Source organism: Mastacembelus armatus, chromosome 7, assembly GCF_900324485.2.
Source record: "Mastacembelus armatus chromosome 7, fMasArm1.2, whole genome shotgun sequence".
Taxonomy (NCBI): Eukaryota; Metazoa; Chordata; class Actinopteri; order Synbranchiformes; family Mastacembelidae; genus Mastacembelus; species Mastacembelus armatus.
Window position 1 is genome coordinate 2,673,742 of NC_046639.1, and position 18,169 is coordinate 2,691,910.

The following is an 18,169-nucleotide window of genomic DNA, read 5'->3' on the forward strand; positions in this document are numbered from 1 at the left end:
TCTCATGGAAAAGCATTAACAAAGGTGGTGGATTAAGAAGAGGATGTCTGACCCTCATGACATTCCGTACATACCTTCAATCCCTCTCTCCTGCTGTTCAGCCGGTCAAGCATGACCCATCGGAAAACCCAAACTGATCCCACATGAGCGTGACGCGCCTGGATGTTGCTGTGAGAGCAGGGACTGGAATGAGGAGGCTCCACCCATCGCACCAAACCATGTGGTTCTCATCGCCCCTGTTGCTGTGATTCTGAGGAAAGTGAGAGGAGAACCTAGAGGCTTTTAAACTGTTAGACCAGTCTGTGGCTTCGACAGGGCTCTATATTCAGCTGCTTTGGTTCAGAGGTTCAACTGATTTGGGGATCCAGTCCCAGTGAAGGCTGCTCCTGACAGGTGCGCGCAGTGCGCAGAGAGGATGGGCAGACGTGAGGCAGACAGCAGAAGCGCAACCAGCACCAGCGGCCGCTCCGAGCTCGGTCGCCTGCAGGACGCGGCGTCCAGCGGCCACCGCGCTAGCGAGGAGTCCCCGAGGATGGACAGTCGCCGTCTCTGCATCGAGGACAAGCGGCAGAGAAACTCAGACTTGGAGGCGGTGGGGCGGGCACCGACTGCTACAGCGCCGATGGAAGTGAAGAAGCATCAGCACAAGCACAACTTGAAACACCGCTATGAGGTGATGGAGACGCTGGGGAAGGGCACCTACGGCAAAGTGAAGAAGGCGGTGGAGAGAACAAGCCTGAAGACAGTGAGTCATGTGTTGGGGAACATGATGCAAATTGTTACTGTGCCCCTCAAGGATGTCGCATGTGTTAACGTGAAATATTTGATATGCAGAGCGAAACATGCGCAAATTGGTATTAGCAGGTAAATTAAGATGAACCTGTTTCTGAATCCTCTGTTCACACAGAGAAAAGCTTTACAGACATATGTTTGATATACTTGTGTGTGGCATGTCCTTGTTCTTGATTGTGTGTGTGTGTGTGTGTGTGAGTGTGTGTACTAAGATACAGTGTTCCTGGATGTTGAGCATTGGTTATTAAATATTAATTTGGGGGTGGAGCTGAGCTCCTGGGTGGTACAGTATGTGCGTTTGTTGTTGAGCTCATGGGCTGATGCTGAAACCAGTTCTTGCTTCCTGTGCTGCCAGGCTGAGATGCCTTTGGTCTGACTCACTCAGCACTTGAACAAGGGGATAAAATTACTACAATAGGGTTCCTCCATTGGTCAGCCCCCCCCCCCCAACAGCCACCCATTAACACACTAGCCCACAGGCACACTCAGAGAGACATAATAACATAAAATGTGTTGGTTTAAATTTACAATCTCAATATCCAGGTTAAAAACAGAATTTGGTGCCAGATTAGTTTTAATAATCATGGGTTTATGTCTGCAGTGAGGCTTTAATCCCTCAGTCTGCTGTGATCTGAGCGCAGAGACAGGGACCCTGCCAGCCTCGAATTCCCTTTCTGTTTTTTTAGTAAACAAACACCCAGTAATAGGGTAATCAGATTGTGGAAGTGAGATTGGCACAGTTCGTCTGGCTGCTTTCACTGTGACTCTGAGACCAACATCTATGAGAAAGAAAGGAGAATGGAGAATATGCAGAGAGAGGCGAGTTGAGGGAAATAGCTAAATAATATGTGTTTGGAGTGTGTCTGTCTGTGTATGTGCAGGGTGAGTGGGTTTGGTAGGACAAGGGGGAAAATGCCGAATTCCGCAAGCCAGTAGCCAGCACATACCAAGGATTCTTTGAAACAAAACGGACATTATTTTTGGAAACAAGACCAGTGGGCTGTTGTTTAAGTGAGGGGAGGAGGGGGAGGAAGGGGAGGAGGGGGAGGAAGGAGGAAGGTTAGCACAGGATGGAGGGAGAAGATGAGTGTTTGGATTAAAAGCTAATTTGAGATACTGTATTCACTGTAATATTGGATGTTTCCTTGTTCTGCAGTGCTGTAGGAAGGTGGGATAAAAAGAAAAGATGATGACGACAGTCCGGTGATAAACTAGTAATCTGTCTAAGATTCACCCCCTCTAAAGTACATGTGGGTGGAAGGAAATGATGAACAATGGGTATGTTGGGTCACTAACCTGTACTAGAGATCACTAATACTGGTTTGGACCAGACTCTCCTTTGAAGAGCTAGAAACAGTAAAGATGTTTTTGTTTTGTGTCATGTACATTTGGATTTTTTCAAAAAGTTACCTAATGTCATCAGATATCTGCAACTTTTAACTCATGTTGTTCCATTTGAAAAGAACAAAAAAATGCACCTTAGCATTTCACGTCTTTTTTCCAGGCCAAAATACTTCCAGCTGTCAGTTTTTTTGTTTTTCATTTTCAGAAATCCACACCAGATGCTTGTTTTGTTGTTGTATGCTAAATAATCTGGGAAACTCACTTTGTTCCTTTTTTGCCTTGAGTTAAATCTGAAGATTGATACCACTGTCGTATCTCTGTTTACAGAGTATATATAGAGGCAGGAGACATTAGCATAAAGACTGGACACAAGGGGAAAAAAGCCTAGTTCTGTCTAGAGGTAACAAACTCTTGACCACCAGCAGGTTTAAAGGCTAGGTTGTACTTGAACACAAATCGTTTGTACAATGTGTGGTCCCACCATGTTGGAAAATGTTACCTAATGCAAATGATCGTAGTCAAAGGCGGAGTGTAAAGCCGTCTGTCATAGAAAAGGAGAAGATGTAGTATAATTTAATAATGAGTATAATTGTGCCCAAGTCTGGTGAAGCTGTTTGACCCTTCTGATGGGGTGTAATCTCTCCTTAGAGGCTGCTGATTCATTCATGTAGATCTTGTTTCTTTAATTAAGTCTTTAAGTGATTAGTGCAACAACAACATTTTTTGGTTTTATAGGAGTTTATGTGCTGGACTGTTTTATGGCTGGGGGCAGTGAATTCTTTGTAATCATCAGCAGACTCCAGAGGTCACTGTACATAACCCTTGTCCTAACCCAGGGCAACCAGCTGCTCGCTTAGCAACGCAATAATTTCATCAAATAAGGACATGAAAAAATAATAGTTAGTTCCATGATTCCCAGTGTATTTCCCAAACTATTGATTTAACTAGGCTGTGTGTCTTGAAGAATAGTCCTGAAACAGTTTTTGTTGCCTGTCAAGCAGTTAAATAATTTCTCTTGTACGTTTGTGAGTCTGCATTGAGACAGTATATTATATACTTTCTACAGTCTTGCTTGGCTTTTTCCAAGGATTTGTGTATTTGCCCATTTTTAATATCCCACCACTAATGCACAACAAAGTTTTGATGTTCTTAGTTATGAAAAGGGCTAAGGGCTTGGTGTGTGTATTTGCATGTGTAGCTGGATGGTGACTTCTAGTTGGCACAGAGCCTGTGTAATCCAGATGTTAAATCTTTCACAGATGCAGCAGGGATCTTTAATGATGCTCAGGCTTTGGGGACATGTTTGTGTGTGTGTGTGTGTGTGTGTGTGTGTGTGTGTGTGTGTACTTTCAGAGGATCAATTTGAGTTTTATGCCATGAGAGTGATGACATTTTAGGAACGTGAAGACTTAGCCTAACCTTACCTGTAACCATTATTTGCCTAACCCTAACCATAACATAACATTAACCTAACCCTAACATTTCACTAACCGTACACCAAGTCACCACCATAATGTAACTTTAAGTGATTTACATGGTGCTGACAAGCTGAGTCCCACAGTTTGTCAAAGCACGTTTTGTTTCCCACAATGAGACTAATACCATCTCTCTGTACATCTGCATGACTTGTACCATTGCATTGTAAGGTATAGTCTTCTGCACAGATGATGTGGTGATGTAAAACAAGATTTGATTACATGTCCATGGCTCAAACATCGATACTGATCTTTCCTGCACGTGACCATTTACAGTCAGGCGTGTTTTTTTTCACATGCAGCACATTACAAATGAGACACTGTTAGTGAAAATGATCCTTCAGAGGTCATACTAGGACATCACGCATGTGCAGCATATTTACATGCACAGGGGTGAAACCACACACACACACAGACACACAGAAACACACTCTCTTTCTCCTCACACACGTGCCCCGTTAAAAATGCTCTTAGTGCGCTGAAGGCTGAACAATGCCCAGATTGTGTCTGTCTTCTCTGTGCTCTGCTGATCAGGGATTAATTCCAAGTCAGGGCTTAGTATTACAGTAAAACACAAGTCTTTGACATACTTTGTCCATTCTGTTCACCGGGTCTGTTAGCTGTCTCCCACAGCCTGCTTCCTCATGCCTGCAGCTTATTCTCACATTTCTTTCTCAGTCAGCAGGTATTTGGGTCAGATCGACGCAGGCGTGAAACATCTAACAGTTAATAGCTCTCAGACTTGGACAGGTACCATTCACAACCACTGATATGTGTGACTTAATCTTAGACCCGAGACCCAGCGCCTCTGGACTAGAGGAGATGCAGTGTGCCGCATATCTGATGATAGAATAAATAAAACCCTAAATAAAGAAAACAAACAAACATTTGCTGTCACTGGAGAGCATCACATCAATTCCTGAAGGTCAGATCAGTCCCGGGAGTTCCCTGGAGTGTGTTTGTGTTGTGTTGCATAACTGTTGCGGTTGACGGAGCGTGTGAATTGTGTCTTCTAATGTCTTGTTGGTATTTTTTCCAGCAGCTGAGAAAGCTGGAGCTGTGACCCGACCTAGAGGCCTTCTTGTCCATAGGGACATTTAAGGGGTCGACAGAATATACACTGGTTTGATTAGCTTATGTTAGGACATCACAACACAACAACAACACAAAGTAGTCCTGTAGCCTCAACAACACATTATAAAGCATCTCTTATTGTCTTGTTTGTTTTAGGTGCTGTTTTGGTAACAGATATTCTATTCAAAGAGGTTTTGGGGCTCATGTTGGGGTGTCTGCGTTGGTGTGTGTGAGTGTGTGTTTGGTGGTTGGTGGTTACATCAGGGTACAGTGAGTGCTTGGGATTAAGGAAGCAGAGTGTGAACAGTGCAGCTGTCAACCTTCTGCCTCTGAGCGTGCTCAGATCACAGGAGACCATCTCATCATCCTGCCTTAAAACCCACATAATCGCCTCTAATACCCTGAGATTTTATTTGTCTTTGTGTGTGTGTGTGTGTGTGTGTGTAATGGTATCAACAGTATGTATATATGTCTTTGTTTCCATGCATGTTTTGGATCTGATTCATGAACTGTGTCTTGGTGTGTGTGGGGGGGGGGGGGGGATGAGTAAACTGGAGGGTTTGTAGAGGAATTAATTAAAGAGGAATCTGTGTTTGCTGGCACCAACAAGTTTTGTACAAAGTATCACCATGGTAACACCTGTCCTCAGTGACCTAATGCTTTTTTTCTTCTTGATGTGTAAGACTAGGAAAAGAACGTTTTTGTTAACAATCATCTGTTTAAAGTTGTTGACAGTTAATCACTGAACATTAAGCTTCATCTCACGTGTGTTAACTCATTGTGTACCTTCTTTCCCAGGTGGCGATCAAGTCGATCCGCAAGGAACGCATCACCGATGACCTGGACAGGATTCACATCCAGAGAGAGATCGAGATCACCTCCTCACTCAGGCACGCCAACATCATACGCTTCCATGAGGGTAAGAATGCAAACACACACATAATGAACACCAAATATCATGAATTATTACTAAGTCTCATCATCTGATGGGTGTCATGTTACTTTATCACATTTTCTAGACATGCAGAAAATGAGGTATCCCTTTATGCTTATGTAAAGACATCTGAGTAATGCCACACTCTAAATGTGTCCTGTGCAGTGTTCGAGAGCCGGGATAAGATTGTAATAGTGATGGAGTATGCCAGCAGAGGAGAGCTATATGATTACATCCAGGAGAGGAGGAGACTGCCAGAGGCAGAAGCCAGAGGCATCTTCAGACAAATTACATCTGCTGTCCACTACTGCCATAAGGTTTACAAACACACACACTTTCCACAAATTCACCAAAGGAATTAGGGAATAACATGTAGGCACGTGCAGAACTGCTTGATGTGGTATTCAACTGTGTACAGGCAAATACAGTACTGCTAAATCCACTAAATCCTAATCCTAATACGGCAGAAAAACTTGACTCGAGTTTTCAGATCTCTCTGTGTTAAGAGCCTGTGTTAAGCCTGGATTTTTTTATACAGTCACACACTGACACATTTAACAAACAAATTGCTTAAGTGAACTTCCTTCCTCCCTCCACATTATTGGAAGCCCTGACAAAGGACCATGTTCTTCTTTGTTACCTTGTTTTCATTGCTATGTACATGAAAACAACAGCTGTGCCAAAAACAGGACTTATCAAGGAATAAATAAATCCTGACAGTACAGTGGGGCATTACAGTACGAGTGAGGAACTTTGCCTGAACAGTCAGCTGAGTTGGAAAAGACAGAACGGTTTTTGTTTTCATATCTTTCTTATTTTGGTACATTATTTATTTAAACTCAGACATTACCCGACATTCAGCTCCTGTAGCTTTGTAGTAAGCATAGAGGGGGAATTGGTGCTCATCACTTGAATATTGTCCCAAAATAGACATGAATGTTCCAGCATGAATGAATTATTGGATGTGCTTCTGAGGTATGCAGGGCACATGGAAAGATTGTTAAAGCTTCAAGAGAAGAATGAAAACAATCCAGGACCAGTGTTTTTGTTATTTCTCAAATCCACTCATAATAATTGAGAATAGTGAGAAATAAAATCTCATCACATATATTTCTTTCATCTTTGTCTCTGTCTTGCTCACGCAAATACACACCGGCTTACACACTGTATGTACTGTTCACAGAACATTATCTAAGGTCATGGGCCCTTTTCCTCGACTTCAATGGTCTGAAAAAGATGTAATTAACCAAAGACAGGAGGCTTTTCTAGAAGTTTCTCTGCACCACTCAGCTTCCTGGGTGTTCCTGTTATGTGTAGCAGCATTGTCTTGTCTTATGATGTACTATCCGCTCAGTGCCAGTGAAACACTTCAACCTGCAGATCTTAAGTGTTTTCCAGCTCTTCCTCGTCAGGCTCCACAGCTGTCTGCACTCTGTGGCCTCTCGTTGGCTCCCAGGTGCTGAATGCTATCGGGCGATCAAATAACATCTCAGCAGATTAAATATCCCACACAAAGCACTTCCTCACGTCTGACAATGATTTAGCAGTCTGAGAGCCTTTCTCAAGGCTCACAACCTGTTCGACACATAGCTGCACAACACATGTTACAGCTGTAACATTAAAAATAAAAGGCAAACATCCCACGCTCTACAGACTAGGTTTACATTGGAATCTTCAGACCCTACAGTCTTTTGTTTGCATGCAGAGAGAAAACATCTGACAGTAAACAAGAGGGAAGAGCAGCACAGGGCCTCACGTGTATTCTGCTCTCTCACAGAACGGCGTTGTGCATCGAGACCTCAAGCTGGAGAACATCCTTTTAGATCAAGATTTCAAAGTAAAGGTAAGATAAAAAGATAAAAAGGAGATTTGTATCAGTGGATAACACATATAAATGGTGACTGGCAACAGCATAGTTGGAATGAGCATGAACTACTTCATTAAATACTTCATAGGTTGTTACAATAGATTGTCCAAAGAGTTCACTTTTGTTTTGTTTTGTTCTTTGTACATCATCATGTCACACTAGCTGATTCATTTTTCTCCTGCTGTTGTATTTAGCAAGCTGGAAGCTCCAGCCATAAAGCAAAGTGGGCACTGAGAACATAAACTCCATCTCAAACATTTGACTGGTAGTGTACACATTGGAGTACATTCTGGCCACACTGAGCCAGCACAAACATAGTGCCAGGTTTTATAAAAAAAAGAAAAGACTCAGAGGCCATTTTTTGCCTTATTTGGATCTTCGTCTCCTTATATGGGATCTGTGCTTGGGCTACAGGAGTGTGCAAGGAATCCAGTGGCAATCACACCAACCGGAGGCTTTTAATGTAGCTGTGCTGTCTGTTCTTCATTCACTGCAAACCTCAGGTTGACCACAACAGCGTTTTACAGCATCCACTGCAGGAAATGACCAGCACTCTGTGTAATCTATGTGCATGTTATGTCTGCAAAGTAGCTGCTTAATGGCATGTGTAGAAGGCTGACATACCCAGACATGTTAGGTAAAATGTGCTTCTTTGCACAGTGGGTGACTTGTTTTTCAGTTTTCTGAACCCCATCTTCTTGAAGTGTTTGCCTTATTTATTCATTAGACTGTATAGCTCAAGCATTAAAAGACAGTTATTCCATATTTACAATGTTTTAGTACAACAATACGCTATGAGGGACTGGTGACCTGTCCAGGGTGTACCCCTGCCTTCCACCCAAAGAGGGCTGGGATAGGCTCCAGCAGATCCCTTGGACCCTGGTTAAGGAATAAACGGGTATAGATGATGGATGGATGGATAATACAAAAAGTGAGACAGCTAAATCAGTAATTATTCAGTGTATCAGTGAATTCTTGATTTAAAAGATGCTTAAATGAAACATTTTAACAAACTGAATCACATGTTTTCATTAGACAGCAGGACAGTATAGAGAACACTTGATCTGTGCTCAGGCAAACCCAGATAATTTACTATTGCCACCAGTTTCACTTTTATTGAGACTATCACAACAGGCACAACAGAAATTTTGCCCCTTTGGGATATGAACAAGTGTCTGTAGAGTGAAGGACGACAGAACACCTGTCTGATGAAAGCATTCATCACTGAGGAATGCCTCTTCCAGAGCACTGAAATTAGTACCACAGATGAATCTCTAGTGGCCAAGAAGAGTTTAGACTGGAGGATGCACACATGCAGACACACTGGCTGTTAGTACAGTAGCATGTAGAAGGTAAAGCTGTAAAAACAGCTATACATCATTATTGCACTGTGCATATAATATCAACTGTCTTGTATGTGAGGTCTGTTTCCCTTTATCTCTGATCCACGGCAATGAAACTGTCAGATTGAGTATTTTAACACCACAGGGGCTGATAGTGGACTGGTGCACATGGTAATAATCTCTTCAGATAGAGCGGAGCTTCAGTATGTCTGCATTTGGCTGCTGCAGCCACAAGTGAGTGATTGTTCCATTACGTGTGTAAGCAGCCTGATGTTTTCAGCCCTCGTGTCTTTCCTCGCTCACACTTACTTTGGCTAAAGCGCAGCATACCTATTTCTGGCCCTCTTAAAAGGAACTGCTTCAAATATTGTGTTTTTGCATTATGACTAAATGCTCACAGAGCATGCTCCCTATAGAGGAATCTGAATTGCGTGCAGATGATTGTGAGGTTGTTGATGTAAATAGGTGAATTAAATTTATTTAGGTTTTAGTGTTGACTGAATTCAACTAAAGTAGAGTCAGACAGAAGTCTGGACTAAGACCTGTGGTTCAGAGTGTGACAGCTGTTGGGTAGCTATGTCAGCACACAAACATGCAGTATGAATACACAAATACACATCCTAGACTGGTCTTTTGTGCCCACAGCTGTGAATCATTTGGATAAAACATTATGGTTGTTTTCTAAGGTTTTCTTTGATAGAAATGTTTCATTCAATGTGTATTGCTTGTTTTAGCGCTCCTAATATCCTCTTAGAATACATGTTAATTAAGCAGTAATAATGTTAGTAGCATCACATAATGCAAATAATTGTAATAATCAAAATATATTAATTCTTGTTTTTCTCACTTTCTTGATCTGCAGCTGGCTGATTTTGGCCTGTCCAATCATTTCCAGAGGGGCACTCTGCTGCAGACATACTGTGGGAGTCCACTCTATGCTGCCCCAGAGATAGTGAAAGGACTTCCCTACCAGGGGCCAGAGGTGGGTCAGCACTCTGGCTTAAGAAACTGTTTCTAAAGATTTTGGAGTTCAGGTTGCATCATAGTATGCTGTTAGTTCTAATCACTCTCAATTCAATACACATGGTGCACTACGCACCAAAGTATGTGTGCAGCACTGTTATCACTGAACTAGGATGATATCACATGTTTTTTGTTTGATTGTTTGTTTTTTAAAGCATATTATTTATTTTCTTTGTCACCTGATAAAATTGATATGTGTCCATGTGTGAGTTACATCGTGCGATAAGGAAGAAGAATGTTTGGACTCTAGTTCATGATTTCTGTGAATCGGACACTGTTAGAGGAGCGCAACGGTAAACTGGTGGAGTACTCTTCAAAAACCTGTATACATACAGTACTTGGATTAATGCAGTTCTAAAGCACTGAAAAAACACAATAAAAGGAAAATAGAAAGGAAATAAAAACATGAGGGAGATTTTCAGACACTCCGTATTAAAAGTCATAAAAAGGCCATTAAATAAAACCAAACCTAATGAGTTGTACGTGAGTGGCATGTTCTTTATTGTCTATGTTTGTGTGTGCTAGGTGGACTGCTGGGCACTGGGGGTGTTGCTGTACGCACTGGTCTACAGCAGCATGCCATTTGATGGGACCAGTCATGCCACACTCAATGAGCAGATCTGCCATGGTCGCTATCGCAAACCCAACCCCCCCTCAGGTAAACTTGTTCAATGTCTATCAACAATATACTGCATTTACATCTATATCTACCAGTGTATCCAGTGTGATTGCCCGGTGTGTTGTTCTCACTAGTGTCTTATTATTTCATCGTATCAGTAAGTTTGGCTGCTATAAATAACTGTGGACGCCCTTCCCTCCAGACGCCTGCGCTCTTATCGACTGGTTGTTGACGGTGCGTGTGGATGAGAGAGCTACAATAGAGGACGTGGCCAACCACTGGTGGGTGAACTGGGGTTACGAAGAGAGTGTGTGTGACTGCCCTTCATCTCCACACCAAGAGTGCCCATCCCCCCTGCTGGCACGCTACATCGACTGGCAGAATCGGGTCGCTGCTGTCAGCAACATGACTGTGGTTCCGGGGTCCCTATCCTCAGACGCCTCCTGTCCACCTCAGCTCTCTCCCCACCCCTTTTACTTCAGCTTGCCCCTGAAGAGTGATCGTGGAGGAGGAGGCAGCGTACATGGAGGAATGTCAAGCCTCAGAAAGTCACGTAAGGAGAATGCAATTCCCCTGTCTGCACTTGGAGCTTGTGGTGGCGCCTCCTCTGCTGCAACTTCCTCTTCTTCTACTGTCGAAAGAAAGAAACCCAAAGGAATTCTGAAACCCCAGAGGAGTTTTGACTCTGCCTTTTACAGCCCTCCTAAAGAAAACTCTCCCTCAAAACTCTGCAATGCTGCTCCCCAGCCTTATAGAACACATGCCGATGTCCTGTCCACCAGTCTGCCACCTCCCTCTACATTCAGTCAACCCTCATCCAAAATGCCCAAGAAGGGGATACTGAAGAACTTCGATGGAGGGGAGTCCGGTTTTAGCTCATCCTCAGAAGGACTGGGCTCTGGAGTGGTACTTAAAGAGAAGGAAGCAGGTGATTTGTGCTCCCACAAACACCACAGTTGTCTCCCTGCAGCAGAGGATAGTCCCACCACTCGGGCAGAGGCGTTAAGAAGAAGGAAAGGTATTCTGAAGCGTAACGGCAAGTTCTCTCGCAGTCTGGATCTTCCCGATGACCACAATTCATCTCCCTGTCCGGCCCCCTCAATATTCCCTGAGGCTCTGCAGCAACTTCTCCAGGCCACAGGGGGACGGCACAGCCGCCCGTCTAGTGTGGTGAGCGAGGACAGCCTCTTCTCATGTGATTCCTTTGACCTGTTGGACCTCAGCGCCCAATCACATCACAATGTGCACAGTGTCTGCAGCTCAGAGGAGCATTTGGAGAAGCCAAGAGCTGAAAGGGCTCATGAAGACAGAGAAGGACAGAGGGAAATGCAAACATGAGCCTGAGAAACCACGGAGAAATCAGTATGGTTACAAACTGGGTGTGACACCAGTTCCTCACTTCACTTTTGTGTGATAATCAGTGCCTTCCAACTTGAAAAGACTAATGAACTCTGGAAAAGATTGCATCTCGAGTATGTGGATTCTACTGAGCATTGTACTGTCAACATAAAGCACCATTTCTTGGCATATCTGTATTTAATCATATGAACTGTATTATTTGACAATATAACTAGAGTCTGGACACAAGACAAAATGGAGAGTGACAAGACACTAAGTGGCACCTAAAAGGCATCCAGTGACTGCCAGAGATGGGATCCTTGTGGTAGAATGACCTAAACAATTTGTTCCAATTTCACCTGAACAACAGATGTTCTTGTTCTGTTTTACAACAGATTTCAGTCTGATGAATATTTTAAACTGGCGTCTGGTTGCTATAATCCAGCAAAATTGGAATTGATGAGAAGAGAAGCACCATCTATTGAAACACCACCAATCAGAGTCAACTGATCCAACATATAGCCCACTGTTCTGAGAGGATACAACCTGCTAAACTGTTGTAATACGTATGTCACCACATCTGTGTTCATAACTGTACTACACAGTATTGTGCTGTGCACAGTTTGCTCCAGTTTGCACCAATAGACACAGAGTGAATAGCAGATACTTAACATTGCTTTTTACCATGACACCACTAAGGCTTTAATGATGTGACGTATGCAGTGGATGTATGTCATTTTAAATATGTAATTCTCTTATTTTTCTTAGAAGTTATCTGGTAATTTGATTCCAGCATTTCAAACTTCTTTGAAAAGATAAATTATGTGAATTATTATGAAAAGAATGCAGGTGTATTTTCTGATGAGAAAACAGGTGTATGGACACATGTAATGTATGTATGTAATGTACTGACAAATAAAATGGACATTTTAAAAACAACTACTTCTTCTAATGTTACATGAAGAAAATAATTAATATATCAACATGTTGGAAAAAGTAAGCAATGGAGCACATGCTTTCCCTTTTCTTTCCTTTTTTGGTTTTCACTACATGATTCTCTTAAACACAGTCCACATGTTCTGTAGGTTTCTCCTCCATCTGTAATGGAGAGAGACCATCACTTGTGTCAGGTAACAAACTCATATCTCCAGGTTTGGGGGATTTTCATGTTTTAAAACCTATTTAAGCATTATACTTTCCTCTATTATCTACTGTTTTCCAACATTTGGTTCATGTGCTTCAAAAGTCATTTAATAAATATCACCAAAGCTGCCCCCTTTTGGATATACAGGTTCTCACAGCTGACATATAACAAAGCAAAATTAACTAGCAAGTTGTGTTTAGACGTAGACACGTCTGATGTGACTCACTTAAACATATGGTTTACTTTGTACCACCCACTTGCATTGTTGTTAACTCATAAGTCATAGTCTAATGACTTTCAATGTTATTGATGGACTAATGACAACACTGGTGTACAAAATAACCAAATGGGATCCAAGCTACAGTCCAGGACGGTCACGTCTGTAATCTCTGTCCAGTAGGCATTTTGTGATACCACATTATGACCCTAACCCAAACCCCCTACTGAGTACTGGATTACTATTGGAGGAGCTAGTCTTCATAAAACTCATTTTTCACACAAAATAAAGTAATACCCATTCATCTCTCAGCCACACAAGCTTTTCCTTTTTAAACGGTTGCAGCAAGGCCGGAGGTTTGGGTGAGACATGGGGCAAAAATGGGGGCACACCCAACACAGGTCACCAGTGTGTTACACTAAAGTTACAGTTACAAATATTTACTTCATATTCAGTGTAAAATATTATAGTTTTATTCCACAGCATTTATTTTATATTTATCGATATGAGTTTTTTTAGATTATGATTTTATCTAAAAATGATGAGTTTATAAACTATTACACACTGTGAAACATTAAACCAGTGGTTTAAACTCAATGATCCCAGTAATGTTCGTTCACAGAGGAGCTTAAGAAACTCCACAACAATTTGACTTAGCTTTAATAGTCAGAGGAGGGTAACTGTGGGGTAACAACAGCCTAAAGCCTTTAAGATGTCTGTGGCCTCCTGTCAATCACAGTTGCCCTAAAGAGCACAGACTCAACTAGGACTTTAAAGATGGAGAAGTATTCCAAATATCTGCAATAATTCCCACTGCAAACTGAGGAGAACAGGGTTCACAGCTAAGCCAAGAGGCTTTTCTGGCTGCTTCCTCACGTGTGATAAAAATACCACTGAATGAACAACAGTGGCCAGATTTTATAGCTTACTGAGGCCCAGGCAGGGAACAGTACCATTCATGACCCACATGCTGTAACCACATCCTTGGATTTTTTTTTTTTTTTAATATGTTAGCCCAGAGTTGAAAGCAATAATCAAAGCCAACAACAATATTACTCCATTTTGGAAATTACAAGTGTCTAAAAACACATTGGCATTTACAGAAATATGCAGGTATTTACCAAAAACACCAGCTGTGAAAAATGACTTCCATCAAAGTTTTACATTCCAGTCATGCCAAATAATTTATTTATTATTGAGTTTGTCTAATAACACACATTTATTGGTTTAACTCTAGGAAATCATTACATTTTGGGCTCATGTGTTTAAATATTTAATTACTTTAAACCTATGGCGTATAAATAGTATAAATAACAAAATACTGTATGAATACTTCAAGATTACACTTATGGGATTGAAGAAAATATAAAAAATTAAAAGTACTTATTGTTGAGTATTAAGGATCTTTATACAACTTAAAGTTACTTTTCAATTAAGAACCTTGGCCTAGAAATATAATCCTCATCACACTAAGAAAACTAGCCACTAATCTTAAAACCTAAATCTATGACTTCAAAACTATAAAATCTTTGCTGACAATACAGAGCAGGAATATCTTTTCATTTTGAAAAGGACGGGATAATATCAAACATACTCAGACAGACTTAGACTTCTCTTTTATCTTGAGACTTTATACAAATGTATTGTCACACCACACACCACTGCTGACAACAACACCCAGAAGACTCCAACTAATATCAATAATATTCTTGGAGATTCCTGGATTATTTGTTGGGATAGAAATACTTAAAATTTGTTATGCATAGAAAACATCTTTGACCATCTATTGGTGTTCAACTCTGATTTGTGAAATTTCCATCCAAAGGGTGAACAGAAAGGTTACTACAAAATAAAATCTGTATTTGTTGCACATGGTGCATTAGATCAGATGTTTTATTGATCATTTATTATGAAGCAAAGACTTTAACAACAGCATCATCTTGTGGCCATTTGTTGTAGTTTTCCCAAAGCAGCCACTTACAGTCACAACAGTCAATCCTGCTGATGATGATGGTAACGTTTGTTGTTATTTATCAGTTTGCACACAAATAAAAACATAGCAAAGAAATTAAGAACATAAAACGGATGCATCTTATGTCATGGCAGCATTTAACACAGTTCAACCTGTTTGTCGCTTTGCCTTACTTTCTATTTTAAATGTTACAAAAACAAGAACTCATCATTGTGAACAATATGACTGTCCTTCATGTTGTCATTGGTGTGTCTTTAAATAACACATTGTATATCAAGAGACGTCCTGATGAATAGAGGTTAAAAATTAATGAAAAGTAAATAATAAATAGCAATAAAAATAATACTAATAAATAAACAACAATAAATGCAGAACATACTGATAAAATGCACATGATGCATTTAATGTGGGTAGTAATTTATAATTCAACTGTCGAAGTCCCCTGCTCACTGTCACAACCTTCAACAACTAGGTTGTGTTTAATTTACAAAGAAATGTATTTTGGCTCTGGCAGTAAGCAAATGACAGGCCCAAACAGGAAGGGAAAGCTGTGTTTTCCATAAAGTTCATTTTCATAGAGCATATTCATTAGGTCTACCTATAAATCCTTTGCATGGACACTACAACCATGTCAAGGAATCAGGGGCCAGATTTGCTTCAGTGTAATGCTACTTTCTTTTTATGTAAATGTTGGATTTGTACAACTAGACAGGACTGCCATTGTGCTCTACAGTAGGAAAATCTGATGAAGTAGGACAAATCATCAAAGCATGAAGAAAAAAGGGAAGGGTTGGGCGTTGGCTACAGAAACAATGGGCATCTCTTCCTCTGCTACTAACACTGAGAGACTGTGCTCACAGAGGACCAGCAGCAGAGGAGAGAATGTGTCACCCAACGAAGGACCAGAAGGAACTGAGACCAGGTATTGGGCCAAAACATAGAACACTGTCATTTTAAATGTTCCTCAAACACATCATTACCATCTTACACTTATTCTCAGTGTATAAACCCTAACATGTTTAAGGTGGATGAGAGAATCTATATTTCATCCTAAACATTCACATAAATTTAGATCCATTAGTATATGGACAGTGACAGTTTACATCATTTTACCTCTGTACTGTGCTACAGTGAATCTGAAATGAAGCTGTTAATATGTTTTTAAGGTGTTCACCCTTAATTCAAGCAGTTTAACAAAAATATTGCATTAACCTTTGAGGAAATACACCCATTTTTATACATATACCCACATTTTCAGTGGCTCAAATGTAATTAGACAAACAAGCAGAAACAATATATAATTATTATTTTTAATATTTGGATGTAATTATTTCTCCAATGACTGTCTGAAGTCTGGAACCCATGGTCATCGCCAAATTCTGTTTCCTTCCTTGAGATGGTTTGTCAGGCCTTTAGTGCAGAAATATATTTACTGCTTCATTTCAAGGCACAATTACAAAAACTGTGTCACTGCCTAAATACTTAGGGACCTAACTGAATATCCAGTAAGCACTCGCTCTGCACTGTAGTAAGGTCATCCTTCCCAATCCACTTCCTGTCCTGGCCTTATTATCTCACTATGTTAGACCCAGTCACCTTTCATTCATTGCATCAGTCCATCACAGCACATGCACAACTAACAACTGCAAATTAATTGTTTCCCTTAAGGTTAAAAACACAAACATGAACATACCTGTCATATGACAATTAGATGTGACCAAAACACAACAGCAGGTATATGAGGATATTACATTAAACAAACTAAGTTAGTGGTCAGTGGTGCTTCCATCAATCCTCTACTCTGTTTTGCCATTTTGCTGACTTGGGAGGTGAAACTCTGTACTGTATTAGGCAGATCACAGCACAACAGGGTAATTTAAATGGACATAGAGAGATGAGAGGTCAAACATAAGAAAGACAAAGATCTTGAAGGATCAACAGGAAAACAATATTTAAGATTCCTCACCTTCACAACCAATCAGGTTTGTGTTTGTAGCCTGTTGTCAGGTCCATTGTCAGTCGACAACCACAGAGATAGAATAGAACAGAATGAGGAAGATCACAACATGAAATATAGAGAAACCAGTGTGTGAATATTTGATATGGTTGATGAAGGAACTGTCTTGAGTCATGAGTAAACGAGGTGTGTTCAATTTTTAATGTTGTTTGTCTCCTAAGAAATGCAGTGATGCAGTGTAGCTCCAGTTATGCAAGAACATCTTGGATTTCTAAGACTTATTGCTACAAGTGTTCCAGTGTTGTAGCTGTTCAGGTTGATACTCAATGTACAGACCAATGGATGGTTTAATGTAGAAAAATGAGCCAAATGAATCAGTAACAACAGTTGTCTGATCAGTCTAGTGGAATAAAAAGTACTTCTTGATGAACTGCAGTAAACTTAGAGGACAAAGTATCACAGCATAGAAATACTCAAGTGAGTACTTCAAAAATTGTACTTTCATCAACATAACTGGGTGCCTCACTGTTCCTAAGCAAAACAACTGCTTCTTGCTTAATATTTATAATAAATGACAAGACCATGTGGGCACCACATAATGTTTTCAGTTCACAATATGTTCATTTATATACTTCTTCTATGGTGAAGATATGAAGTTATGGATGGTAAAGAAAAGACTTCAGACTTTCTATAATCCTATCACTGTAGACAACCACATTTCAGCAGTGGGAGCTGCTTTACTTTACTTACTTTTATTACATTACAACAGGAACAAGCTACAGTACAAGCTGAGCAGAAAAAGCAGCAGCACAAAGTCTTGAAGTTGGACTTAAACACGTCTGTTAGAAAGTCAGATTTTAAACAAATGCACAGTTTATTCATCTAATTATTTAACACCACAAAGAACATTAAACACAAAATATACAGCAGTTCCTGCCTGTTCACTGATAAATGAAAGTACAAAATGATATTACATAAACTTTCACTTTCACTTCTCTACCTGTCTGTCCACTCACTGTTGATTTATGTAAATGACATTTAAATATCAATGTGACTAAGGTGAAAATGTG

At 40.7% G+C, this 18,169-nt stretch overlaps 1 protein-coding gene across 1 annotated transcript; it reads left to right on the forward strand.

Annotated features, from left to right (window-relative positions):
- The first annotated feature begins 260 nt into the window (after positions 1-260).
- LOC113146110 (NUAK family SNF1-like kinase 1) lies at positions 261-12,748 on the forward strand. The gene is made up of 7 exons (XM_026333396.2): positions 261-745; positions 5,484-5,604; positions 5,785-5,936; positions 7,397-7,462; positions 9,692-9,811; positions 10,378-10,510; positions 10,674-12,748. The coding sequence occupies exons 1-7, from the start codon at positions 416-418 to the stop codon at positions 11,807-11,809; spliced, it is 2,058 nt and encodes a 685-aa protein (XP_026189181.1). The 5' UTR covers positions 261-415; the 3' UTR covers positions 11,810-12,748.
- The last annotated feature ends 5,421 nt before the right edge of the window (positions 12,749-18,169 follow it).

What these genes read in the sequence shown, in the direction of transcription:
- LOC113146110 (XM_026333396.2), top strand. Translation starts at nt 416, where the DNA reads ATGGGCAGACGTGAGGCAGACAGCAGAAGCGCAACCAGCACCAGCGGC. An exon ending in CATCATACGCTTCCATGAGG is followed by an intron (nt 5,605 to 5,784) that starts GTAAGAATGCAA and finishes TGTCCTGTGCAG; the next exon opens with TGTTCGAGAGCCGGGATAAG. An exon ending in CTGTCCACTACTGCCATAAG is followed by an intron (nt 5,937 to 7,396) that starts GTTTACAAACAC and finishes GCTCTCTCACAG; the next exon opens with AACGGCGTTGTGCATCGAGA.